General features: G+C 41.7%; 1 protein-coding gene across 5 annotated transcripts; it reads right to left on the bottom strand.

Moving 5' to 3' along the window:
- Positions 1-7,874: 7,874 nt before the first annotated feature.
- Positions 7,875-22,660, bottom strand: LOC118667175 (INTS3 and NABP interacting protein). 5 transcript variants are annotated; one of them, XM_036329993.1, is made up of 6 exons: positions 22,514-22,652; positions 21,435-21,517; positions 15,040-15,114; positions 14,608-14,710; positions 11,942-12,032; positions 7,875-10,561 (listed from the first exon to the last, which is right to left on the bottom strand). In XM_036329993.1, the coding sequence occupies exons 4-6, from the start codon at positions 14,643-14,645 to the stop codon at positions 10,466-10,468; spliced, it is 225 nt and encodes a 74-aa protein (XP_036185886.1). In that variant the 5' UTR covers positions 14,646-14,710; positions 15,040-15,114; positions 21,435-21,517; positions 22,514-22,652; the 3' UTR covers positions 7,875-10,465. The 5 variants fall into 5 exon arrangements, with proteins under 5 accessions (XP_036185886.1, XP_036185885.1, XP_036185887.1 ...); XM_036329992.1 differs by lacking the exon at positions 15,040-15,114 and having other exon boundaries at positions 22,514-22,660; XM_036329994.1 differs by lacking the exon at positions 21,435-21,517 and having other exon boundaries at positions 22,514-22,654.
- Between the last annotated feature and the right edge of the window lie 5,028 nt (positions 22,661-27,688).

The raw sequence follows: 27,688 nt of genomic DNA, 5'->3' as shown, positions 1-27,688 counted from the left end.
TACTCTATAGCACCAAATGCCTGGAAATAATATGGGACTTTGAAGGGGAAAGTTGTGACTTTGGAATTTGATACACATTTTATATGTTAAGATACAGAAAATATTTTTAGTTATGACAAGCATTCAGGATATAAACCATCAATATAATACTATTCTTTAAAGGTAAATTATACTGAAACCTACAAAGCTTGATATATATATATATAATCATTTCAAGGGACCCTGGGGCATTACACATCAGATCATTACCGGCTAAAAGAAGGCTATGTATGCTGTTGAATAGATAATGTGGCTAGAAGCCACATATCTAAAAGTGCCCAGGTCCTCACATGAATAGGCTAAACTAATACAAGGAAAGGTACCTAAAAATAGCAATATATCAGCCTGGTGTTTCTTCATTTTTATTACTGAGGCCATGTATGATCACTCTGGTATCAATAGCAAATTCAGACGCATCTTTTACAAATAGAATTTAAATTGCTCAGTTTTCCCCACTGCTATTTAAAACCCTCCATCCTGGGAGGGTCCCTTCCTTCCGAGAAAACGCAAGGCGTCCCCACGTTTGCTTTGGGGTCTGATGGCCTGGACTGGAGCTGACTGAGGCCACGGCCACCCCACGTGCTTCTCCACTCTTCTGAAACTCAGCTGACAAGTGCAAAATTAGAAAATTGCAGACTATATATCTGCTTTCAAAAGAGCTCAGATTTCGGCAAAACCATACTTGTTTTAGAATACAAATGCAAGCAAAGCTTAGTTTCAACAGCAGGAAGCTGGCCTGGGGGAGCAAGGTGCTCTCCATAGCTGTACTTGAATGATCTTTTTGTTTGTTTGTTTTTTTGTTTTTAATTTTTTTTTCCAATTTACAGTTGGTATTCAGTATTATTTGATATTAGTTTCAGGTGTACAGCATAGTGGCTGGACATTCACATATTCACAAAGTGATCCCCTGCAATAATTCTACTGCACTTGAAGATTTATGGAACTGTGTTTAAATTCAGCAAAAACTAACAACGACATACCCAGTTAATTACTTCCGGGGTCCACAATGTTAGTGTTAGAACCGAAGCTGGGTTGTTTTGTTTTGTTTTTCATGGGCTTGCGCTGGAAGGGCTCGAGAACATAGAGAAGTGTCCACTCTGTCTTATTATTATTGGCCTTAATGATCGATCCTTCCTGTCAGAATAAAGGTCTAATCTGTGCCCCAAGTGGACTTGCCAATTTAAACCCTAAATTAAAATTTTCAGCACCACCAGCCTGTGCGCTCTCCGTCTAGCCATAGAGGAGTGAGCGGCGGCTCTGCGCTTGCGTGGTGCAGCAGACTCCTCCGGATGGAGAGAATCTCTTCTGGACAGAGTCCAAGTGGAACCTTCCCCAAGGTCCCCCCCGCCTGGCTGTGACTGAGAGAAGTCTGTTCGTTTTAGCTACAGAGAAAAAACACACTGCTTGTATTTAATATTTCCCATGTGGCTGTATATCCCACATGATAGCAACAAAACTGTCCTACCGTTTGCACTGTTCTGGATATGTTTTGTGGCGTGTGTGTGTATGTGTGTGTGTGTGTGTGTGTGTGTTTAATGTAGAGGAGGGTACCGTAATTTCTTCACACTGGAACATCATTTTCAATGATACAGGAAATGGTCAGTCACTTGAATGATATTGTACCATTTTCAACTTTTTTTTCCTTCTCCCTGTGAGGCCGCATATGCACACACACACATGTGGACCTGGGAGCACATGAGCGGGGAGCACGTGTAGCATCTGTTTCCTGTCACAGTGTCAGAGTTGGAAGGGATTTTCTTGTTCCTCTAGTCCAGCTTCTAGTAGTTGATAGTCTAGTTGAGTCCATTAACAATTTGCAAGGTTCTGGGTTTTTTACGTTGTTGTTATTGTTTGGTTCGGTTTATGTACATTGCAGCTTGACTGTTTAACTCAGATTTTTGAAAATAAAAAAAAAAGTTAATGTATATTTTATGTCTGTTTTATTAAAATGACCTAGTTATTTTAACTTAATCAGCAGTATGTATGGTTTCTGAGTGTTTATTATTTTAGTATCACATTCCTAGAAGCAGTGTTTTCCTTTGTAATTTGCAAACTGTTAGGACATCTTGAGCAGTTCTATACCCGTAATTCTTCTTTTTAATGTGTTTTTAAATTGATTTTTAGAGGGAGGGGAAGGGAGGGAGATGGAAACATCGATGCTTCAACATCAGTTCGCTGCCTCCTGCACGCCCCCTGCTGGGAATCGGTCCCGCAACTCTGGCATGTGCCCTGATGGGGAAATCGAACCACTGGCCTCTTGGTGCATGGATTGATGCTAACCACTGAGCAACACCAGCCGTGCCCCGTATTCTTAATGTTTCTGAGCTAATGCTCTTGGTGAAATAGTTCTGACTGACTCTCCCTCCAGGTTTCTGACTTGGATGTATTCACTGGGCAAGCTGAGAGCCCATTTGGAAAACTCACTGATTGTATATGGACCATTGTGTACATGACTCTAATTCGTGTTTTCCTGCTCTCTAAATTATTCTTTTCCGCTTTTGCAGAGTAGATTAATCCTAAGAGCTTTTAAAGTAGTCGTGTACTGCTGTATATTTACAACAGCTAAAACATTCCGAAGAAATTTCTGAGAAATACTTCCGAATGATAATGGTGGTGACAATTTTATTGACAATTATTGACCTTCAGGCAAATTGACTCCTCTCTTCTCATTGTTCTACTTAGAGCAATAATTTTTAGAACTTTTAGACTCCCGAACCAGTTAAAAAGTTGATGAAAGCTACGGACCAATTTTTCAGGAAAATGCATATATGCATGAAACATCTTATATACATACAGCCAGATTTAAAAACTCTTGCACTAGATTTTTTAAGACATGTTTTTAGAACATGTCTTTCTAAGATATATTCTAAAATATTTAGGAATTTGCTTCAGAATAATCCAGTGGGGTAGAGTAGTGCAGCTGTAGATGTAGATACAAATTGGTATTGAGTAGATAACTGTTAAAGCAATTCAATGGGTACGTGGAGTTTGTTATACTAGTCTCTGTTCTTTTGCATATGTTTGAAATTTTCTGAGGCAGAATTTAAAAATACACACACACACACACACACACACACACACACACACACACACGCTCCCATAGTAAAGATTCCATAACCCTCCTCACCAGTCTCATAGATCACAGAATCTTCAAGCTGAAAGGGAGGGCCTGAGGTTATTGACCCTGACAAACACAGATGAGACCCCCCCAGATAAAACCAAAGGCAGATACTCAGGTGAGAATGCTGGGTTGTAGCAGTCATGGCAAGAACTAGTGAAATCTGAATTCTTACTGTTAACATGACTTCGTTTGTACCTACCAGATGGGAACACTTTGTTCTCTCCCTTTAATTCCGAAAGTAGATCTGTGGAAATCTTTGGGGTGGATTTACAACGTACAGGTTGAGCTGTGACCCAGTACTGCCCAAAGCACTGTGAAGACTGGAGCTCTGAGCCAGGAGGTCTGAGGGCCTGGGCTCGCACACAGCCTTGTAGGCCTTGAGGACAAATATTTTCCACAAGAAGTTGCTATAGAAACTGTGTGCTACCAAAACCTCGAAAGGAGAGGACCTCCAGGCGATCACCAGCCAGGGATGCTGTAGGGTAAATGCCTGGTGCTCGCCCACTCTCACCGAGGTGTCCAGCCATCATTTCCAAGTGCTTGAGGGGGTCTCTCCTGACCAGTACTTTTCGGGTGGTTTCAACCTATTCCATCTCCGTTTTCTTGCCCTCGCCCGGATTAAGACCTGGAGCCCCAGAAGGCGCACCCATCTTCCCAATAAATTTCCTTTTCCTTTTCTTTCTTTCAGTTTCCCTGTTTTATTTCTTCCTTTACTTTGGAGCATTTTTATGACCAGTTTTGCTGGGAACACACCAGGGACGGTCATGAAAGACACTAAACAAGATATATTTCAGCAATAAACAAGATTCTCGTATTTCTCACGGGATCCCAAAGAAATGAGGATGAGAAATAAAAATTCCTGCTGGAGTATTTACAATGTGCTCAGCTGTTGAAATGTTCAAAATGCAATCATGGAGGGTAATTTAGCACTTTTCTAATACAATTAAGGATGGTAATAATGTTGAAGAGTTTGGTCAAATTTAAAGAACCCAGTGAATCTTTAAGGACATGGGTAAAGAATCCAACCCCCCCCCCCCCCGCCAATAACAAATACGTTTTGCTGGTTCATAATTAGTACAGTATTTGCTGTTGTTGTCTGTCCCTATGATAGGGGCCCGGATTTGAAAGGATGCAGTTTATCCTTCCCCTAGGCAGGGAAGAGTATGATCCAGATGTTTCCTTTTGCCCTACCTTCTCAGGCATGTGTAGATTATGGATACCCCACTATCATGTATGTCTCTGCTCTCATTATTTCTCAGTGGAACTCTCCAGCCAGGGCATTCTTTCCCAACTGTCAGTCATTCCTATGCCTCCTCCACAATTTTTATGAAATTTGAGTCTACTTCTCCTATTCTTTAAATTTATTCTTTTTTTAACTTAAATTTGTTAGAGCAAAAAATAAATACTTAAAAAAAAAGCAGGATTCCTTGAAACAAACCACTTGGGTTCAAATTCCAGCTCTGCCTCTTACTAGTTCTATGACCTTGGGCAATAATTTGATCTCTCTGTACCTCGATTTCTTCATCATTGAATGGGCGATAACAGTGTCTACCTTGTAGGGCTGTGTGTGAGGATTAGGTAAGATGTCAATGCATATAAAGCATGTAGAACAATGGCTGGCAAAGAGTAACTGTCCACAAATAACTGTTAGCTGTGATTGTTTATATTACTGTACAGTTGCTGTATTACTTGCAATAGATAGATTTAATATGTAACTACTAAAATTAAAAAGGGTTGCTCCAATAATCACCTCTAGCATCCCCAGGAGCACAATAACCACAGGGAAACAGCATTAACCCATTCTCTTTTTTAAAATGATCTCCTTGGCTTCCATGAGAATGTAAGGTAGTCCCTGACTCCTGGTTTTCCCATTGCGTCTCTAGATTCTCTTTCTCAGGCTCCTCATCTCTTGATTCTCTCATTTATAGGTTCAATTGTATACATTTTCTCAAGGCAGTTTCACCCCCTCCCATGGCCTTAGCATAGGTAGACCTACATGTAACCTTTCCCCACTGGGGTTCTTTGCCTGAACCACACAATGCAGAGAATGACATAAGTGCCTATTTTCTTCAATTCTCCCTAGGACATAACTACTAATACCATTCTAAGTGCAGGGGAGAAGTGTTAATTGTTAATGGAGGCCTTATGGCATTAGGGCTTACTTCTCTAGTGCAACCCCAGTTGAGAAAGGCTCTTCAACCCCATGTCCACACCCCTTATTTCTTCCTAAGGAAATGGTACCTGTATCCACCTTGTTGCTGAAGCCAGAAACCTGACAGTTATTCCAGGACCTCCCACCTCCCTCTCCCTGTCCCTCTTCCATCCTTCCTAATCAGCTTCCATTATCTGATAATTCTACCTACCTTCATATCCTTGAATCTTCTCACTGCCACCAACTTGATCAGCCCCATATCATTTTGCCCTACAATCACTTAACAGCAACCCGAGTGGCCGCCTTGCCTCCAGCAGCCCACCCTCCACTGCTTCCTAGGAAAATCTAAGTACAGCCTCATTCTATCACTTCCTCTTTAATGGCTCTCTAATAAAGCTCCAAACCCTCCACGTGGATTGCTGGCTCCTACTGTTACACCACCCCCTCCCTCTCTGCCTGGGATGCCCTTTTCCTTCCACCTGCTCCTCTACCACGACCCCCTCCTTTTGTAAGTCTTACTCATTCTTTTAGTTCTCTTCTGGTATGCTGTACATGGGAGCTTCTTCTCGAAGGAGCAGCTAGTCCTCTTGGGTTCTGCAGCCTCAGAAGTTAGCAATGTTGAACAGCCTACAGGCTGACCACTGTCCCCTGCAGGCCATCTCCATTCCCAAGGAGCCTAGCAGATCAAAGGGGGCAGCTTGGCATCTGTCTCACAAAGTGGCTAAACTGGGAGAACTCAGTTCTCTAAAGGTCTGTGCCTCCCTGGTTGGAGGGCTGAGCTCCTGCCTGTGGCTGCTCAGAGCCTGTATTTTCACTGTTGGATGCTTTCCCAAGAGAACTTGAATTAATAGCTCCATAATGAGCATGAGGGGCTGGCACACACCCCTGTTTTCTTAACAGAACTATGGCTGCCAGCCTCACTGTAGTTGCTACATTGTGAGGCTCTGAATCTCCCGGAGATTCCCGATGGTAGTAACAGCTGTGGCCTGAGAAGAGTTCCAAAAGACTGCTGGAGAAGCATGTGAACAGGTTGCAGCTAAATTCCTTTAAAAAAAAAATCTTTTATTGATTTCAGAGAGGAAGGGAGAGAGGGAGAGAAACATCAATGATGTGAGAGAATCATTGATCAGCTGCCTCCTGCTCACTGCCTACTGGGGATCAAGCCAGCAACCCAGGCACGTGCTCTGACCAGGAATCAAACTGGTAACCTCTTGGTGCATGGGATGGCGCTCAACCAACTGAGCCACACCAACCAGGGCCATGTGTCTCACATTCTTAAAGTATCACTCTGGCTGCTGTACTGAATATTCTCAACTTTGAAGGGCAGGGACAAATGTGGAAAAGGAAGACCAGTTAGGCTATTGCAGTAGTCTAGGTAAATGATATGATGGTGGCTTGGAGCAAAATGATAGCAGAGGAATTGGTTAGAATTCGTGGGATTATGGAGCTGCTAGACTGAAAGAGGAGTGTGAGAAAGGCGTCTAGAATGACTGCCGTGTGTACAGCTGTGCAAGTAGCCTCTTACTGGGTGGGAAATGCTGGGCAAAAAACATGCTGGGAAGGTGAGAGACCAAGAGTCGGATTTTGGACATGGATGCCCATTAGACTTCCAAGTAGAGATGTCATGTTGGCAATGCATATGGGAGTTTGGAGATCAAGAGTGTTATTATATTTTGCTGCATCATGAACTACTCCAAAACGTAGAGGTTTAAAACACCAACAATTTATTATTTCTTACAATTCGGTGGAAATTCTGCTCAGCTGGGCAATCCTGCTCTAGATGGCATCAATTGGGGTCACTCGCTTGGCTGCATTCAGCTGGTGGCTGGACTGAGAAGGAAGGTCCAAAGTGGCTTCACTCACATGTCTGGCACCTCAGTGTTCCACGTGCTTAGCTTGGGCTTCCTTGCAGCATGGCGGTCATGGGAGTCAGCTCCAGTCAGGCACACGATCACGAGGGCAAAGAAACAACACCCTGCAGTGCACTGTATTGCCAGCGTGTTTTAGATGTTGTGGGCTGAGCATGTTAAAGGCAGGCTGGGCTAAGGTATGCTATTTGGTAGGTTAGCTGTGTTAAATGCATTTTCTACTTAGATTTTTCAACTTATGATGGGTTTATTGGCACGTAACCCCATGGTAAACGGGGCAGCATAGGTATATGTATATACATACTATACAGTATGTATAGGTATATACATAGGTATAGACATGAGAACATGTCTTTTCCATAAACCCAACAATCCTCTCCTGGAGTCTCATTTGGGCTGACTGTGGCTAGCACGTGCAATGCTGAGCCAGTTCCTGCGGTCTGTGAAATACCACGTGCTGACCAGCAAAAGGGAATGAATTCCCTGACTGGTCGGGAGCACGTAAGGCCCAGTCCTGATGCTGGGCGGTCAGCTTCCCCCGAAGCACGTTGGCTGTACTGGGGAAGGGTGTAGGGGCAAAGGAAGAATAAATGCTGAGTAGATGACTAAGAGATTCTGTTGCTAAAGTGAAGCAAAGAACTGAGACAACTTAAGACAGCTTATAGATTGTCCAGGAAAAAATATGTGCCTTTGAAACTGTATCATTTCAGTTTTTATTCCAGAATCATACAAAGCACTATCATCTGTATTATGTAGCAGTGGCTTTCAAAACTTTATTACCTTGACACACAGTAAAAAAAAAAAAATACCCTTTACATCACCACCCAGGTCATATATAGTCCTTCCTTCCTTTCTCCCTTCCTTCAACAATCAGGTACTGACCATCTACTGTATACCAAATGCTATTCTAAGCAGAATACAGTAGTAAACAAAGAGGGAGGGAAACAAAAATTCTTGCCTTCAGAGATCTTACCTACTGATGGAACATACAATAAACACCATAAGTAAGACACATACACAAACACAGAGAAACAAGATTCAAGGAACAAAACCTCCTATTACTACATTCTGTCACTCTAATGAAGTAGACAAAGTGTGTTCTCTTCCTATATTGCAGATGGAGTGACATGTAAAGAGAGATAAAGCGAGTTAGACCAATTCACCCATAATCCAAGGGAAGCAATAATGAAACTATCTCAGGGCTTCTGACGGAGTCCACTGCTGCCCTTTCCCATGTCCTGTCGTCCTCACAGGTGCCTTAGTTCCTGCTTCTCTGATTATGAAATCTTGACCTGGAGCAGCTCTTCCCTTCCGTGCCGGGTAAAATCACGCCAGTACTTCCCGGCCTATCTAGACTGCTGCAGGCTCCAGGATGCTCTCCCGCGACTCACTGCATCCCGACTTCCGGTAGCATTACTGCTGCCCCAGAGTAGGCTCTGCCACTGGGAACTCTTTAAGAGCAGGTATCACTCATCATACCCACCCCCCTCCACGAAACACAGGGTTTTACAGAGTAGATTTTAATCAATACCTATGGAATTGAGTTGAATTTGAAAATGATTTAAAGGAGCAGGGGAGAAAGGGTTTACTAGCCAGGAGTGCATGATTTAGGCAACACCTATTTAAAAGGGTAGGACACTAGAAAAGATATCACTGGAAAAAAGATCGCTTTGACCTAAGTTATAAAAGTCACACCTTAGGTAGAGGCTTTGATAGTATAAAAACTACAATCCAAATTTTCTATCTCCCTAGTATCAAGTAGATAGATTTAGAACCATGGATGTAGGTCGTGTATCACAAAGAACAGAAACTTAGTCACATTCAAAAAAGTGAGGACCATTAAAGGAAGCTGGTGAGACCTGAGGCAGGACTGGAGCCCGAGCCCCCAGGGAGCTCAGCAGCAGGAGTCAGGGCACCTTTGCCGCAATGGTGACCATTACAAGGGGGACAGCTGCCAACTCACCCAAATGAAGAAAATCAATTCAAATTTTCAAGAGAAAGCATCTAAATGGCACAGCCAATTCTTTTGTCCACTTCTGCTTTAATTAGTTTGGGCAAGATGGGGCTATGTGGTTGGTGCAAATGTCTAGGGAAGGAGAAGAAACTTTTTGAAAAGGGAGGTGAACTCTGATTAAATACTGACCCAAACTGGAAATTTAAGTTTAAATTTTATCCTACCACTAGAGAGGATGGGGACTCAAGGCCAAGATGAGGTCAGTTATAAGCAGTATATAAAATACTGTACCTGTGATATAGTATAAAATAAATTGAATAGTATTAGAAGTAAAAAAAATGTAGATTTTAGCTAAATGATCTCTAAGTTTCAGAGACCTACAGATCTATGAATTTGTAAACATATATCATGAAAACTGAATTCTCCAACCCATGGTTTTCAGACTTTATTTTGAATGAAGAGATTTCTGATTCTATAGGACTAGGGTAAGGCTGTAGGGACTGCATATTTAAACAAGCACTCCAGATTCTGTTAAGGATGTGTCATATTGACAAACTGCTTAACCCAACTTCTTAAAGGAATTAAAAAGGGGCCCAGCTTGCACACGTTTCTAATTAGAACAAAAACGGACAATAAAACCATGCAGGTACACCATTGTAGTAACACTAAGAGCATGTATAAAATTTAAAACCACCACATTTCATATATTTATTTTTAATAGTATTTTGTCACCTAATTTATAGTGGCATAGGTTTATAAATGTTTCATTTAGAAACTTAGTCTTGGGTTTTCTTTTAAAACTGAAAATAAGGAACAGTTATGAGTTAAAGAATATTTCAGGATGACATGCTGACCATAAACTCAAAAGGTACACTGATACCAATTCTATGCACAGCAAATATGAATGTAACTTATTTAAACCTTTTGGTTCACATTTTAAAAAGCACCCTCATTTCTTTAAAGTACTATAAATGGCTTTTATAAGTCTCTTGTGGACATGATGTACTCAGTCCAACTATTTGGGGGCTTAGGGCTGGGGAGTGAGTTTATGTGACCATCTAATTCAGAGTCTGATTTAGCCTTAAAATCAAACTGCATTACAAGTAAGTTACAGTCACAGTAGCATAATCAGTCCTTAGATAATACAGCTTCCAAAGCTCTCATCATCCGGGTTACCTTTTCTTTTTTGCTTTCACTTACACATACCTTTCTTTTAAGGAAGTAAAAAGTATTAAGTTCACCGATTCTGAAAGTCACAGCTTGTATAGCACTGAACGATAGTAGCTTTGGCGTTTGATATTACAAAGTCAATGTCATTACAAATAATTTCTTCATTCTGGGTCCAGGCGAGGTAAAACAGGAAGAATAAGATTCCCAAATGCGGAGTCTTGAGTTATGAAGTATCCAGATGAATGGGCATGTGCATGCTGGGAAAGAGTTTTAAAAAAAGGCAAGTAAGCTATTAAGAGTCATAATTCTTCAGCCAAGGCATTAAAATTAATTATCTTTTCTGAGTGCTTGAGATCAAATTTTTTTTCTTTGTTTTTGTTTTTTTTGAGACCAAATTTATTTTAACAATCAGTGCTTGTGCTAATTTTGTTAAAATACCCAGGGGATGGGCAATAAAAAAGAATTCATATTAACAAGTTGCACCAGGTACTCATCTATCATACATACTTTCTCCCCAATGATTCTTTCCAGTCAATAGAGTCAAAAACACAAATGATATATTTTGTTCCTTGAAATGGAGGGAAACTAGCAACAATGGTCCCAAAGTACTCTGCTTTTGATCAACAAAGCAGGAACTTGAGAAAGAACGGCAGTAGTTGGAAGAAGGGGGAAAAGGCAGATGAATGCTGGAATATAAATAACAGAAAACCACCAGTGACTTCCTCTGTCACTAAAGAAAGGACTGTTTTTAGGTCATCTAAAGTGAGATTATCTCCCCCTCGCCTGTTTAGCTCAGTCCATAGAGCACTGTGGCCTGTGGACTGAAGGGTCCTGGGTTCGATTCCAGTCAAAGGCACAAACCTCAGTTGCAGGCTTGATCCCCGGCCCCAGTCAGGGCACGTGTGGGAGGCAACCAATTGATGTGTCTCCCTCACATTGATGTTTCTCTCTCTGTGTCTCTCTCCTTCCCTTCCGCTCTCTAAAAATCAATGGAAAAATATCCCCAGGTGAGGATAAACAACAGCAGCAAAAAGTAAGATGATCTCTAATGTCCCTTCCAATTCTGAAATTCTGAGATTTCAAAGCACAGATAATGATCTTGGATCATCTTAAATTATCCAAGATCAGAGCAGTACTGAAACTGTTTATCACTATGAAGAAAATATATTTTTAAACTGATGATTATCACATTCCTATGGTAAGAGGATGCTTTAAACATTTCCTGTGAAACAGCCATGCAGACATTACAAAAAGAATTCACACAACAATAATAAACCAGTAAGACCATCAAAGGGTCTAATTTGAAAAAATATATATGTACTGTTAAACTAGCCAGTTCAGCTTTTAAGATCATTCTGTCCATCCAAATACCCTAAACTCTAGTGTGCAAGCAATCCCTTGCCAGGTACAGCACAGAATCAATCATGACCGAGTCGATACCATAAAAGATAGTTTCATTACTTCTGTTTTGGTCCTTCAAATCCTCTGGGCACAATTGAACATCAGCAAACCACTGCAATTATGTGTGGAACATTTTTATTGATATTGCTCCACTGAAATACAAAACAAGAATTGTGCTGGCTTCTAAGACCCAGGAATCCCCAGTGAGACAAGAATGGCAGTTACACTTTGCTCACCTGCAACGCTGCCTTCTGCTGGGCAGCAATATGCTGCTGCTCAGCGTGATCCCGGAAGTCCTTATTAAGAGAGGGTCTCGAAAGTGCGATGCTGTAACAGGAATCTTAGTTAGGTGGCTGTTCCACATACAGGCTTCCTTACTTCTGAATCACATTTTTTCATTATATAATATGTTGGGATAAAAAGAGACCTTCCAGAATATGTTTTTCCTTCTCCCACTGTCTACATTAATATACACGAAGAAAGCCTGTTATTTACTGGGGCTTCAAATTATGTCCTTTTTTTGATGATTTATGGTCCCCTACTTTCAAACGGATTTGAGGGATTCCAGTCTACTGTAAGTTACATTTATGATGAAAATTGAAGACTTGAATGTTTCGAGAAGGTATGGCACGCAAAAGGGCCCAGGGCAGAAGAGCTTGACATGTTTGGAGAACTCACAGTTTAGTAGGACTGGAGGTCGGGGTTGGGGAAGGGTGAAGAGGGTTGGCAAAAAATGAGGCTGGAGGGGAAGGTAGGTGCCAGGATATGAAGAGCTTTGTGAAAGAACTTAAGAAATGTAGACCTTATCCTAGCGGTAAAGGGAGACTTCAAGGAATGCCATGAGCCGAGGAGCGACACGATCAGAAGCGCCACCTGGCAGTTCAGAAAGACCACTGCGATGGCAGACAGTGCCGGTCACCTCAACAGCTGTTCTCTTCTTGCTAATGGAACTGAACTTAGTTCAATTATCACTGACTTCATGCTTCGGGGCAGGCCAGGCTCACCCCTCAGGGGAGAACTCTGGTGTACGACAATGCCATCCCCTTTGCTGGTTTCTGGCTTAGGCAAGAGAAAGGTACACCGTTTTGAGCAACTAGATTTGATGGGTAGTCTGTTGAGGCTCCTGAGACTATAGTCCTCACTTTTACAAAAGGAACATAGGGTAGGAACCTCCTGGCCTTTGCCTCTCCAGGTGGCTTGGTGCAGAGGTGAGGCCTAGGATATCGCAGTCATATTTTGACCATAAGGGAGCTGCGGACTCATGGAGAAAGGCAGAAAGGAAAGATGAAAGAAAGCTGGATCACTGCTGACAGAGTTGTGCCACCATTAAACTGCTCTGAACCACCTTATCTTCACATTCCTGATTAACATGTACCCTAATGTGTATGGAAACTGTTCGTTTTTTGCTATTTCCAGATTAAAATATCCTAACCGACATGACTGACAAATGTATTTGAGACTACAGGAAATCCAGTGACAAAGCAGTTATAGTAATGAGGAAAGAAATGACAGTGCCAGGACCAGGGCAATGAAAAGTGGACAGATTTGAAATACATTTCAAAGTGTAAACATAAGAGAATGGTAAATGCTTGGAGACAGTAATTAAATGATAACCAATTAAAATTCGAATTTCTGACTTTGATAACTAGTAGATCTGTACCTCTCACTGGGACAAAACACACAAACACACACACACACACACACACACAAGAATATTAAGTAGTTAGTTAAAGGAAGGGAAGATGAGTTCAGTTTGGTGACTACTAGTTTAAAATGCCTGGAGGACATCACAGTGGAGATGTTCAGGAGGCAGCCTGGAGCTGGGGAGAAAGGACTAGGCTAAAAATGCAAATGTGTAAAAGTTACCCCCACATAATTAACAGGCTGTGAAAGTGGATGCAACTGTCTGGTGAAAAGATGTAGACTGAGAAACTGGGCCTAGAACAGAACCCTGAGGAACATCAACATTCAAGAGACAGGCAGTGGAGAAATGTCTGCAGAAGAAAGCAAGATAGTATAACACGGAGTGAATGGAAGCCAAAGAATGAGTATTTTTAAGAAGGAGAGAGTGATCAGTGGTGTCAAATAATGTAAGGTCTCTAACTAGAAAAGGTTGGTAGCAGCTTTAGCCACAAGGTGGTTGCAAGTGAATTAGGCTCAAACCTATTCTAGGGAGCGGGAAGGAGACACCTGGTAGTGGGCTGGGGTGTAAATAAGTAAGAAAGCAGAGATGAGTATAAACAACTCTATAAGAGGTCTGGCTGGAAAAGATGGGACAGTTAGGGTAGTGGCTGGATGGGATAATAGATCTGAGGGAAGAGATTTAAGATGGCACGAACTGAACAAAGGGCATTAAGCTATCTAAATTCACCTACTTTGAAGAATGCTTAAAAAAGTGGGACACTGGAGCCCAACCAGCATAGCTCAGTGGTTGAGCGTCTACCCATGAGCCAGGAGGTCACGGTTCAATTCCCGGTTGAGGCCCATGCCTGGGTTGCAGGCTTGATCCCCAGTGTGGGACATGCAGGGGGTAGCTATTCAATGATTCTCTCTCATCACTGATGTTTCTATCTCTCTCTCCCTCTGCCTTCCCCTCTAAAATCAATAAAAATATATTTTTTTAAAAAGTGGGACACTGGAATAATTTAAGTTACAAACAAAACTCATACAAAACCCTTATCTTTTCATAAAAGCAGGCTGTAGCGAAAATTAAATATTCTAATTAGAATTAAAATATTTAAAATAGAATCAGTTAGTCTAATTTTTTCAAATTTAGCTAGGGAACAAAATATAATGTAAATTCCAATATTAAAGAAACAAACCATTGCCAATCCACTTGAATTATTTTGTCCAAGATATTTTTTATATCCCTGAACTTAAAAAACACATTATTCTTCGGTACCTAGCTCCAGGATGATTTGTTGAAGATTGGTTCTGCATTAGTAATTTTCTTTTCTCTTTGTCCAATTCTGCCAAGATTGCAACTCTATTTTTGTTTTGAAAACCTAAAAAAAAAAGAAGAAGGTTGGGAGAAGAAAAAGAGAAATAAAAAACATTTTAGAGCTATTTTAGGCCATCCTGAAACCCAGGCAGCAAAATTCTCTTCTCTAACATGATAATGAACTCACTAATAAGTAGTCTCTTTAGATGGTTACCGTTTCCCGACTGCTATTTCCCAGCAACTATAACAGCTTAATACATGGATATATGCAAAGAATAATGCTGACCAAGGATTTTTAAGACTCAATTCTAAGGAATTTTAATCACCAAGGTATGGATAACAACATTTGTTTTTTAACAAAATCTCTGAGGCCCCGATACTGCAAGGACTAACCTCTATCCTGCGCAGTCAATCTCTGGGAGTGGAGATTTTCTTAGTTCTCACTTTTAGGCCTCTTTATGAAAGTCTCTTTCATGGAAGAATAAAGCATTAGACATACTTAGATCAAAACAATGTTTCTTTTTCTCAACTGCTTTCATTCAGAAATGACACACAATCTTTCAAGGAATAAGTAAAAGAATTGCAGCTGATTAGAAAGCAATTCTGAGAAAGAAATGGAGCATAACTGACAGGGTACAAAAGAGTATGTTCTTTATCGATACTTAACGATGGGCTTGATCTTCCAGAAGATCTTGGCCCAGAAGCAGTAACAAACTATGTTTTAAAAATCTGAACTCAATTCCAACATGTACATACAAAATATATACACTGAGTTTGCAGCATTTTCAGCTAAATCTCGTGCCATCCCACTCCATCCCGCCTGGGACGTGAATCATCCCTTTGTCCAGTGTATCCATGCTGCACGTACAGTACAGTAAGATATTTTGAGAGAGACCACATTCACATAACTTTTATTACAGTGTATGGTTATAACTATTCTATTTTATTATGGTTGTTAATTTGTTACTAGGCCTAATTTTTAAAGTAAACTTTCTCATAGGTATTACGTATAGGAAAAACATACTATACATAAGGCGCAGTACTATCTGAGGTTTCCGGTATCCAGGGGGTCTTGGAATATTCCCCTCATGAATAAGAGGGAACTACTGTAGTTTACAAACCACAGCTTTAGACCTTTACTTCAACTAATACCAAAGCAACTGATTGCCAAGGCAATCTGCCAAAGGGGTTTAAAAAGAAGGTGCTATGCCGAAACCGGTTTGGCTCAGTGGATAGAGCGTCGGCCTGCGGACTGAAGGGTCCCTGGTTTGATTCCGGTCAAGGCCATGTACCTCGGTTGTGGGCACATCCCCAGTAGGAGATGTGCAGAAGGCAGCTGATCCATGTTTCTCTCTCATCGATGTTTCTAACTCTCTATCTCTCTCCCTTCCTTTCTGTAGAAAATCAATGGAATATATTTAAAAAAAAAAAAGAAGGTGCTATAGAAATAAAGGCCACAAAAAAGTATTTTTAATGGTTAAGTAACTTCTTACAAATTTAGACCTCTAATAAGACTGGCCATCACAAACCATAAATAGCAACTCATCTTTATACAACTGGGAATATTACATAAATATAGTAAGAAAACTTTTAATTTATGTATTAAGTTAAATTTATTCAATTGCCTGTATCTGTATTCAATTGCCTGTATCATTTTTTACTTACAAAAACAACAACCGTATATAATTCACCAACTTCTCATAAAAACCACCTGTCTTTCTTGGCTTGGTTAAGAAGGAATAACCTCCTTAAAAAAATTCATACATGTTTGGCAATCAGAGCACAGGATGCTAGAGTTAACTCCTTGTTACTATGGAAATCAGGTGTGAAAATTAGTAACTATAGGCTCAAAATTAATATATAATTTCTAAATTAATATAGTTTCTTTGATTGTCAGTGTTCTTAGTCACTAAGGAAGGCTACGTTATTGTCAATCTATTTACTACCTCATGGCTGGCCTGTTATCCAAATAAACAAATGTGTATAAATGATCTGATAATATATTCGATGGGAAATTCAGAAAATGAGTATTATTGATTTCATACACTAGAAACTTCCCTAAAAGTCATGTAATATAAATTAAAGTATGATATTTATGGACGGATAGGTATATACTGGAATGTGTTATTTAAAGGGATCCAAAAGTGAGTTCTTTGTAAAGTGAAGAATGCTTTCAATGGGAAAGAAAACTGGGCCTAGCCGGTGTGGCTCAGCTGGTTGAGCATCGTCCCTGCACCAAGAGGCTGCCAGTTCAGGGCACAAGCCCCGGTTTCAGGCTTAATCCCTGATGGGGACCATGCAGGAGGCAGCTGATCAATGTTTCTCTCTCTCTCCCTCTCCTGCCCTTTCTCTCTCTCAAATCAACAAAAACATTTTTTTTTAAAAAAAGGGAAAAACTGGTACTCTCCCATGTGTATATATGAAGTTGCATATATTTAAAGCAAGTTACACCGCCAGCTATATTTTCAACTATAGGACAAGATTTTTTTTTTTCATTTTTTTCAGAAGAGCCTATTGTATTTTTAGAAGTGAATTATATAGTTACATCTTTTTTTTAGAGATTTAAAGGTACTATAAATATAAAATAGAAATTTTTTGAAAAGAAAAGTAAAAAATCCAGTAGTGTTTAAGTTATATGATGAGCAAAATAAGTTACCACATTGGAAAGAACTGAAGTGCTATTTAGAGAAATATAAATTCCCTAAAGATTAATTTGCTCACAAGAAAATATTTTATACTATCCTCCGTGAAAAGGAACCAGGGTTCTCGGGGAGTACTAGTTCCATGTCATAGGGAAGGAAAATAATCAAGATGGACCTGGAATATCTTGTCAGAAAGTAAGAAGAGTTTTGGTTTTTTTTTTTTAAGGCTCAGGATATGCTCAAAGGACATAGAAGCCAGTTTGAGATTAGCCAGGCTGACACAATGGGACATTAGAGAGAATAATAAGTATAGCTAGATGGAACAAATCAAATCTAAAAGCCATGAATTCACAAGAAGATGCAAAAAGGAAAGTTAAAGGACATAAAAAGACAGTTGTAAAGAAAGGGTGGAAATAATTGTTACTATGTTAATAATTAAGTTAGTGTTAACATTTAGGTGTTTTGTTTCTACTGGTAAGTATATGTCTGTTTGTAAAGTGTAGCTGTGTACTTTTTTGTTTAAGTACAGGAGGAAGGGGTAGATACAGGGAACTGTAGCTAAGCTAAAAAGTTCCAGAAAAGCAAATTATGCACTGGAACAAACTCTAAATTCAAAAGTAGCATACCTTAGTACAAGCCAGAAGGGTAAATCTGCTTTCTTCTGGACCATAGATGGTTTAGGTAAGACTTCTACTTGAGTCTGCGGTCAACCAAGACAACCTCCCAGGAGTTAAGCCACCCACTTCCTACACAGCACCCTAAAATCACAGCTAAGGGCATCAAGAGTGGCCCCCAGTCAACAGTTCCCACCACTTGATCTGCATGGTTTATAGATATTTCTACAAGCATTTTGAGATAATTATAAAATAATCAAAGAGAAGAATTCACATTCTTTACTCAGTATTTTACCAGGATTCTCAGGTTAGACCTATCCAACTACCACCACATGATCACAGGACCTTGATACAATATTACCAATAATGAAAGACTCCTTACACAAGAATGGTACCTTGGACAAATTCCAATTTGAGGATCTGCCTTTACATATTAAAATTCTCAAAATGTTACTTCAATCCAAGAATAATGTTCTACACCAGCGGTCGACAACCTTTTGGACCTCACGGACCACCAGTTGGCGACCGCTGTTAAATCCACACTACTATGGATGCTAAAACTATGAGACATTAATAACTGTCTGCCAAGAGCTTATGAAATTCAGCATATTACAATATGATAGAAGGCTAGATCTGAAAGAGGGGTTAGTGGGCACAATAGGATTCTATCCCCTACACCAGAGACATTAATATACTATAATGTATGGGTCAAGAATTGTTTAGTCATTGTTCTTTCAGTTATCACTATAAGATAATTATGGCACTTGACATTCAATCCCCATAATAAGTAGTCCCTAAGTCCCCATAATATGAGTCCCACTCATAAGCAGTGCAGAAATATTTAATAGAGAAAGTAAAATGCAATAGATCCAAATAATTAAGAATTTAATATTTTCATCGAGTCTGGGAGTCTATAGAACATGACGTGGACTCCCTCTGCTGGTGACTAACAGCAGCAGCTCCATGACGCCAACAAAATCTCTGACAAAACAGTAACAAAAGCCAAAGTGGTTTTGACTGTGCTTCATGGTGAATTTGACTGTGGATCAATCAAAGGCCGCACTAAAAATGACTGTGTTTTTTGCAACTGCTAAAAAATGAGTAACCAGCAAATTGTAAATCTCATGTATTTGTGTTACTAGAACAAAGAGATAATTTAAAATTTCATTTTCAGTAGGACTGCATTGTGTGGTTGTTAGCATATTTTCTTTTCAAATTAGACTTCACTTAGTTTTCATTTTTGTTTAATTTCAATTATTTTCAATATGAGTCCTTATAACTTGGAAAAGAGGTCAAAGACCATAGGGGAATACTGACCTGTGATTTGAGAGAACAGAACAGTATTAGCTGGTTATAGCTGGTAAAGCTATGACTGCAACTAGCTTTTTACTACACTTCTATAAAACTCATGTAACCCTTAGTTTACCCTAAATCCAACTAATACACTAAAATAGATTCAGCAGGCTTCCAACTTCCAGGAATGGCAGAGTAGTTTGGTTACAGTAACCCTATTATTTGAAGGCATGAGAGACTGACCAAAATTGGGCAGAAACTGCAACTGGTGAGATTTGGGAATCTGTGGCCTTTGGCCTGAAGCACTCCTCAATCCACAAACAGCTTGGATGGCCTCACCTTACTGATCTGAGGTATCAGAGGACAGAGTTCAGGGCTGGCAGAGTAGCCAAATAAGAGGGGAAGGCAGGAAGGAGTAAAGCCTAAAACATGCCTCTGATATCCACCCACAGTTTTTGCTTTCTGTAAACCGCACATATATGGGGAGAGCCCAGGGAGCCCAGCAAGAAAGCAGCAGCTGGAAGCTAAAAGAATGAGCTGAGATTTCAGTTGCTGTCCTACACAAGGGAGACAATCTGGAGTAAGAGTTGAGCCAAGCCATCTGTCAGAACAAAAATCACATTACAGGGGAATACAACAGAACCCAGGATCTCTACAACGTATTAGAATATCCAGTATCCAATAACAAATCGCTAAGTATAGTAAGAAAAAGTAAAGTGTGACCTATACTAAAAAAAAGTGCAGTCAACAGAGACCAACTCCAAGATGACCCAGATAATGCAATTAGCAGTGACAAAGGACCAGTATCCAGACTCTAAAAAAACTTCAAAATAAAAAGACATAACCCAGTTTTTAAAAAGAAGCAGAAGACATGAACAAACACTTCACAACAGAAGGTTTACAATGGCCAATAAGTATGTGAAAAAGTGCTCAACATTTGTCATCGGGGAAATGCAAGTTACTACTACAATGACAGGACACTTCACAACCCCAAAGTGGCTCCCCCCAAAAAGACCAACAGCCAAGGCTACACGTGGGGCAGCCAGAATTCTCACACTTTGCTGGAGTGAATGCAAACGGTACAAGCACTTTGGGAAAATGTTTGCCCGTTTTTTATCAAGTTAACTATACACTGAGCTGCTCCGTTCCTAGATATTCATCCAAATATCTACAAAAAGGCTTGCAGCAAATATTCAAAGCAGTTTATTCACAATGGCCAAAACTGAGAAAACCCCAAAGCCTCCAAACAGAAGAATGATTCAATGAATTGTGGTCAATTAATACCATGGAACTCCGAAATAAAAAGGGATGAACTACTAGTAGATGGCACAACATGGATACGTCTCACAGAGGGAGGGAAAGAAGCTGGATACAAACAAGTGCACACTTTATGATTCCATTTATATGAAGACTAAGATAACAACAAACTGCCCTAGCTGGTTTGCTCAGTGGACAGAGCGTGGGCCTGCGGACTGAAGGGTCCCAGGTTCGATTCCAGTCAAGGCCACATGCCTGGGGTTGCAAGCTAAATACCAGGTGGGGCTTGCAGGAGGCAGCTGGTCAGTGATTCTCTCTCATCATTTATGTTTCTCTCCCTCTCTGAAATCAGTTTAAAAAAAAAAGACAAAACTAAGATTTTTAAAAATCAGAACAGGTCATACCAAAGATGAGTAACAAAAAAGTATGGTGGGTCAAACAGGAATTTAAACTTGATATGGAAAAGAAGCAGAAGTTTGCCTGAAGTTTTTTTTAACAGGAAACTACTTACAATGTAGGATTTAATACTTTGTAGAGATTAAATCTTATCTTTTAAATAAAAACTTCTTTAGGATGTGTCTAACTTGGTTTGCCTTAGAGAGCTAGCTTAATACAGGCGAAATGTGTAATAAAATTTTTAGAGCAAATGAAGATAAAGGTATGGATATAGCTTGGTGACAATATAACTTCTTTAAAAGTGGTTCTGATTTCCAGTAAAGAGCAAGAAAACAGATGTTAGAGGAGGACCTAAGGTTTACAATGTGAATAATCTTAACACAAATTAAAAGATAGGATTAATAGCTATTAAGGATCTTACATATCTGATACAATGTTGGACTTGCTTTAAATAATGGGGTGTTACTTTGCTATTTATTTTTTATTCTGGCTACAGTAACTGCCGTATGCCAAATTTTCTATTAAAATATGTTTACTATGTAAGGGGAAAGTTCCTAGTAACAAAATACAGTCCAGCATGCATTACCTTGTCCTGAAGGGTTTGCTGCCATCTTCCTATTTTCTGTTTCAACTATGTTCAGTGGCAAGTGGTCAGCACTTTACAATCACCTGTAAAACACGTGCACATGCATACAAAATGCACCATACTTTAATAACACAGGAAAAGTGGCCGGGAACGGCTAGCCTTCCTACAGTGAAACGTCTGCCACATCTTCATCTCTTCAGAAACAGAAACCTGAAAAGCACACAGACTGAAAGCACAAACTCTGCAAGCTCGGGTTTTTCATTACAGCGTGAAGGTTAAATATTCTTGCGGACGTTGATATCAACATTGAGCACGGCTGTCTTTCATATGTCATTAGGCTGTCTACCAAATAGCACCAAACGTATCAATCCATTGATAACATCGATACGGTCACAGTAGAAGGAAGAAAAAAAAAAATCACTCATCTACGGTGCCTCTCGTTTCACTTGCAAAATGCAGCCAGCAACAACCGTGCACACTGGGAGCTAAAATGGAAAACGAAGGGAGATCCCAAATAGGCAACACCGGACTCCTGCCCTCTAGGAACACATACTCGGTGGGAAAATAATACTCTCATTCAAGCAACCATGCTAAAAACACACACACACACACAAAAACCCCAAAAGGTTAACAAACGCGCTCTTTAAAGGGCGTGAACACTGCTCAGGAAGCAGAGAGCGACGGGCGCTGCCGGCGCGCTGAGGATGCCTCCGGGGAGCCCGGGAAAGTACAAGCGCGAGCAAACGGGGGTCGGTTTTGAACAGAACACGGTCAGGCGTCTCCTGGGGCTGAAGCGCAGAGCTAGCGCGGTCCCGTTAGGAAGGCTCATCTGCGGAAGGGAAACGCCCATCAGGGGCGCGACGGGGCTGGACCCGCGCCTCGGAAGGGTCCCCGCCGGCGGTCGTGGAGGGCAGGCTGGGCGGGGGCAGCGGCGGACACGAAGGAGGGGAGCAGTGGGAAACTTTGGGAGGCGAGGAAAGCGGAGAGGCCACTGCCCAGTGGCAACAGAGACAACATAGCCAGTCAGCACCGGAGCCACACACCTCCATCCCCCGGAGCTGCCGGGCGGCCCTACTTACCGGGGACGCGAGTGCGTCAGGGACGGCCTCACCGTGGGATCGCGCTCTCCAAGGGGGCGCGACCACTTCCAGACCGGCAAACCTAGCACAACGTGCAGCTCTACAACCTTCCCGCCCCCGCCACACTTCCGCCTCCTGATGACGTAACCCGAGGGAGCGGAAGTCCCGCCTCCCGCCCGGGCCCCACAGCCGCTGGCCACGCCGATTCGTGCTTTAACTGCCGCCTCAGCGCAGGTGTCACTTCTCTGCCGAAAGCTGACAGCCGAAGAGGCTCATGGGAGATGCAGGCTGCGCTTCGGCGGACCGGGCCGAGTGGGGCGGAACGCGGGGACACAGCCTGCTGGCTCAGCGAGGTAGGGGCGGGGCGGAGGCCGACTGGGTCCCTAGTGCCTTCCCGCGGCCCCTTTCATTGTGGAGGTCGCCGGCCGGAGAGGAGCCACCCCCCACGCCGGTCTTGCGACGGCGGGAACCCTCTGAGACTGGGACCGAGTCCCCGCTGCTGCCGGCACTCGGAGGGCGTGTCTTCCTAGGCTGGGTTCGCTTTCCAACTGTATCACCCATCTCGGTTGCAGGTCCACACACACCGGATTCCCAAATCCCGGGAATATTTTCCTTTTGTATAGTTTGTATAATTATACACATAAGAAAAGAACCAACCATGGGGAACTTTTCAGTGCTGTTTAGTCATCTGTGTTGAAGAAATGGCTGGGCCACATCTCGGAGCTCCTAGCGGGATTTCCACGTTTACTTTCAAAGCTAACCTTCTATCGATGGGAGCCGCCTGGGCTGCGGTCGTGAGCCCAGTATGCATCTTTTCTAGAATGTGAACATGTGTTCTTAATAATGGGTGTCTTCTCGGCGGTAAATATGTATGATGTGCTGTTTGGTTGTGCATGGCCCCGGGACTAAAGCAGTAAGACTTCCAGGCACTGATTGGGTGCCTGGGGCGCGCGAGGTGCTCCCTGTGCGGCAGCTCCAGGCTTGTCATCCCTGGTCGGCAGGAGACTAAGAAATGTTGAGTGACTTCGTCTGTGTTAAGCAGCCAGCAGTTTCAAGAGAGGAACGAACGGTCTGCCAGATACTAAGGCCCAGGTTCTAAAATCTCACCCCTGACTTCCCCTCTGGAGGAAGGAATTCCTCTGAGACCAGCTCTTGCTGACTCATCTAGATAGAGTGCAACATAGCGACTTGGTGGTTGGCCAGGATACCTTTTCAGTGGGAGGCGTTTTTTATTCCTAGCGTGACTGAAAAAGATGATCAAGATGTAGATGCCGATAGAACCTTAGGAGAACCTTTTGGTTTTAGGTTGCCTGACTAGACAATACAGAAACCAGGGCATAAGAAACCTCTAAAAGAAAAAAAAAAAAAAAAAGTTCCATATCCCAAGAAAACAGAAACACCAATCAGAAAGGATATATGCACCCCTATGTTCATAGCAGCACAATTCACCATAGCTAAGATCTGGAAACAGCCTAAGTGCCCATCAGCAGATGAATGGATTAGAAAACTGTGGTACATCTACACGATGGAATACTATGCTGCTGTAAAAAGAAGGAATTCTTACCATTTGCAACAGCATGGATGGAACTGGAGAGCATTATGCTGAGTGAAATAAGCCAGTCAATGAAGGAAAAATACCACATGATCTCACTCATGTATGGATAATTAAGACCATTATAAACTAATGAGCAAAATAGATACAGAGGCAGAGCAACATCGGACAGACTGTCAAACTATAGCTGGAAGGCCGGGGAGGGTTGGGGGGAGTGGGTGGGTAAGAGATCAACCGAAGGACTTCTATGCATGCATATAAGCATAACCAATGGACACAAGACACTGGGGGGTATGGGAAGCCGGGGGAAGGTCAAGGGGAGAAAAAAAAAAGGAGACATATGTAATACTCTGTAATACTTTAAGCAATAAAACAATTTTTAAAAAAGGTTTCAAATGGACATTCTGAACAAAGCTTATTTAAGGAGAAAAGGGGGGAGGTTTCTACCCCCAGAACAACATTTTGCAACTTCCTGGCAAGTTCAACCTTCCAGGTTTGGGAGAATATTAGGAGGAGAAAGATCAAGTAACTTGCTGCTAATCATTTTGCCCTTTACTGGTGGGTGTTAGCCCTTGAACCCCTCTATCTTCTTTAGAGATTTTTGTAATTTCTGCCTCACAAGAATTTTAACATATTGGTTAATAGTAGGTCAGTTTACTTGAGTTCAAATTCCAGCTCTGACATTTAAAAGTTGAGCCCTTGTTTACCTTTTGGTGCTTCAGTTCTGTCATCTGTAAAAGGGAAATAAAAATATGTGAGGGTGAACACCCATTTCACAACCACTAGATGGCTATTATTTTTTTTTTTAAAAAAAGAACCCACAAAACACAAAAAATAACAAGTGTTGTTAAAGATGTGGAGAAAATGGAACCCTTGTGCACTGTTGTTGGGAATGGTACAGCTGCTGTGGAACAGTATGGCGGTTACTCCAAAAATTAAAAATAGAATTACCATATGACCCAGCAACTCCATTTCTGGGTATATACCCAAAAGAATTGAAAGCAGGGCCTTGAAGAGTTAGTAGCACACCCATATTCATAGCAGCACCATTCTTAACACCCAAGAGGTGGAAGCAACCCGAGTGTTCATTGACAGGTGAATGGATAAACAAAATTTGGCATATATATATGCAATAAAATATTATTCAGCCTTAAAAAAGGACACTCTGATATGTTGTAGCACACATGAACCTTGAGGACATTATGCTAAGTGACATAAGCTAGTCACAGGAAGACAAATACTGTATGTGATATTGTGACTTAGAAGAAATATATATTTCTCATATATATTGGTCTTTGCCACAATTCTTGGCTCACAGCTCCAGAAACCTTGGGTATTTCCCAAGCGTTGAGAGGGATAAAGGTGTCTTGTTTTGTTCATGAGGTGGTTTTGGAAAGCACCTACAGGTGGGGACTGGTTGCCAGGGGAGCCAACCAAGTGATTACAGGTTGGGAGCATTCAGTCCCACCCCAGACTTCCTGGGCTGGGGAAAGGGGCTGGAGATTGAGTTCAGCCACCAATGGCCAATGATTTAATCAATCATGCTTATGTAATGAAGCCTTTATAAAAACCTAAAGAGGGTATTGGGAGAGCTTCCAAGTTGGGGAGCCAGAAGGCTTCCATGTGCCCAGGTGCGGGCCCCAAGTTCCATGAGGACAGAAGCTCATTTGTTTGGGACCTTGCCCTATGTATATCTTCATCTGGCTTTTGATTCATATCCTTTAATATCCTTTGTAATAAATCAGTAATCTAGTGAGTAAACAGATTAATTGAACCCAAGGAGGGATCTTTGGAACCTCCACTCTGTAGCCAGTCAGTCAGAAGCACAGGTAACCTGGGCTTGGTCTGCCATCTGAAGTGTGTGTGTTGGGGAATGGGAGTCTTATAGGATTGACCCTGCTTAACCTGTGGAATCTGATGCTTTGGAATTGGGTCTAGGAACTCTGTTTACTGCATGATTCCATTCATAGGAAGTACTTAGAGTTGTCAAAATCATAGGGACAGAAATCAGATTGGTGGTTGCCAGGGGTTGGGGGGAAGAGAAAAATGGAGAATTCTTTAATGGGTATAAAGTTTTAGTTTTACAAAATGGAAAGAGTTCTGGGGATAGATGGTGGTGATGGCAGCAACTATGAAAGACCTGTGTTTTACTGGATATCTTGGTACTTGGTCAATAGGTCTTAGCACCTCCATATCTACTAGGGCCGTGGTCGGCAAACCGCGGCTCGCGAGCCACATGCGGCTCTTTGGCCCCTCGAGTGTGGCTCTTCCACAAAATACCGACTTCTGCTCATGGGCCACGAAGTTTCAATTGCACTGTACGTGCGCGCCCACACGTGGTATTTTGTGGAAGAGCCACACTCAAGGGGCCAAAGAGCCGCATGTGGCTCGTGAGCCGTGGTTTGCCGACCACTGTAGTAGGGGAAAGTCCAGGATAAAAGGAATGCATGTTACAGTCCTATGGCTTTGTCAAATGATAAGGAAACTTGAGGTAGCAGTGTGTGAATTACTTCATCCTGAGCCATTATGTTTATTATAGACTTTCAGTATCAAAGTGGAGTTGATAATAGTCCTCACTTTCCAATTGAAGCCACCCTAATCCTCTATTGCTATTCTGTGATAAAATATTTATAGGAAATGCATTAGGCTAGACAGCCTTTAAAATCAAGTGTGGAGAGCCCTGGCCGGGTGGCTCAGTTGGTTGGCGCATCCCTCTACACCAAAAGGTTGTGGGTTTGAATCCTGGTCAGGGCACATACCCAGGTTGTGGGTTTGGTCCCCAGTTGGGGCACCTACAGGAGGCAACCAAAAGATGTTTCTCTCTCTTTCCCTTCCTCTCTATCTAAAAATCAATTTTTTAAAATTAAGTGTGTAGAAATTTGAGACAATTACAGAATTAGTTACCTATTGCTTGTAACAAATTATTCCACAAGTTCTTGGTTTAAAACAACAGATACATATTTTCTTAAACGTTTCTGAGGGACTGGAATCTAGCAGTGGGATCTTTAGCTTGGGATCTTTTCTGAGATTGCAGTCAAGATGCCACCTGGAGCTATAAGGTCATCTGAAAGCTCGGCTGGATAGAAGGATCTGCTTGTAAAACTCACTCGCGTGGCTAATGGCAGGAGGTTTCAATCCCTCATCACACAGGCCTTCCCATAGGGTTGCTCATGATGTGGCAGCTCACAGCCAGAGCAAGTAATATAAGAATTAAAGAGAGGGACGAAGATAGAAGTCACAGTGTCTTTTATAACCCGAGTGTGGAAGTGACATACCCATTGCTTCTGCCATATACTGTTGATCACACAGACCAACCTTGATACAGTGTGGAAGGGGACCACAAAGCTGCGAATAACAGGAGGTGGGATCCTTCGGGACTGTTTTAGTCTATAACAGAATACCATAGACTGGGTATTGCATACTTATATGCAACAGAATTTTATTTATCACAGTTCTGGAGGCTGAGAAGTCCAAGATCAAAGTGCCAGCATGATGGTGAGGATGCACTTCCTGGTTCATAGATGGCTGTCTCTTTTATAAGGGCACGAATCACATTTATAAGAGCTCTGCCCTCCTGACCTAATCACCTGCCGGCAGGTGCAGATTGAGGCCCAGTGTGGAGT

The sequence above is a fragment of the Myotis myotis genome, unplaced genomic scaffold, assembly GCF_014108235.1.
Source record: "Myotis myotis isolate mMyoMyo1 unplaced genomic scaffold, mMyoMyo1.p scaffold_m19_p_12, whole genome shotgun sequence".
Taxonomy (NCBI): domain Eukaryota; kingdom Metazoa; phylum Chordata; class Mammalia; order Chiroptera; family Vespertilionidae; genus Myotis; species Myotis myotis.
This window is presented reverse-complemented; position numbering and strand designations above follow the sequence as displayed.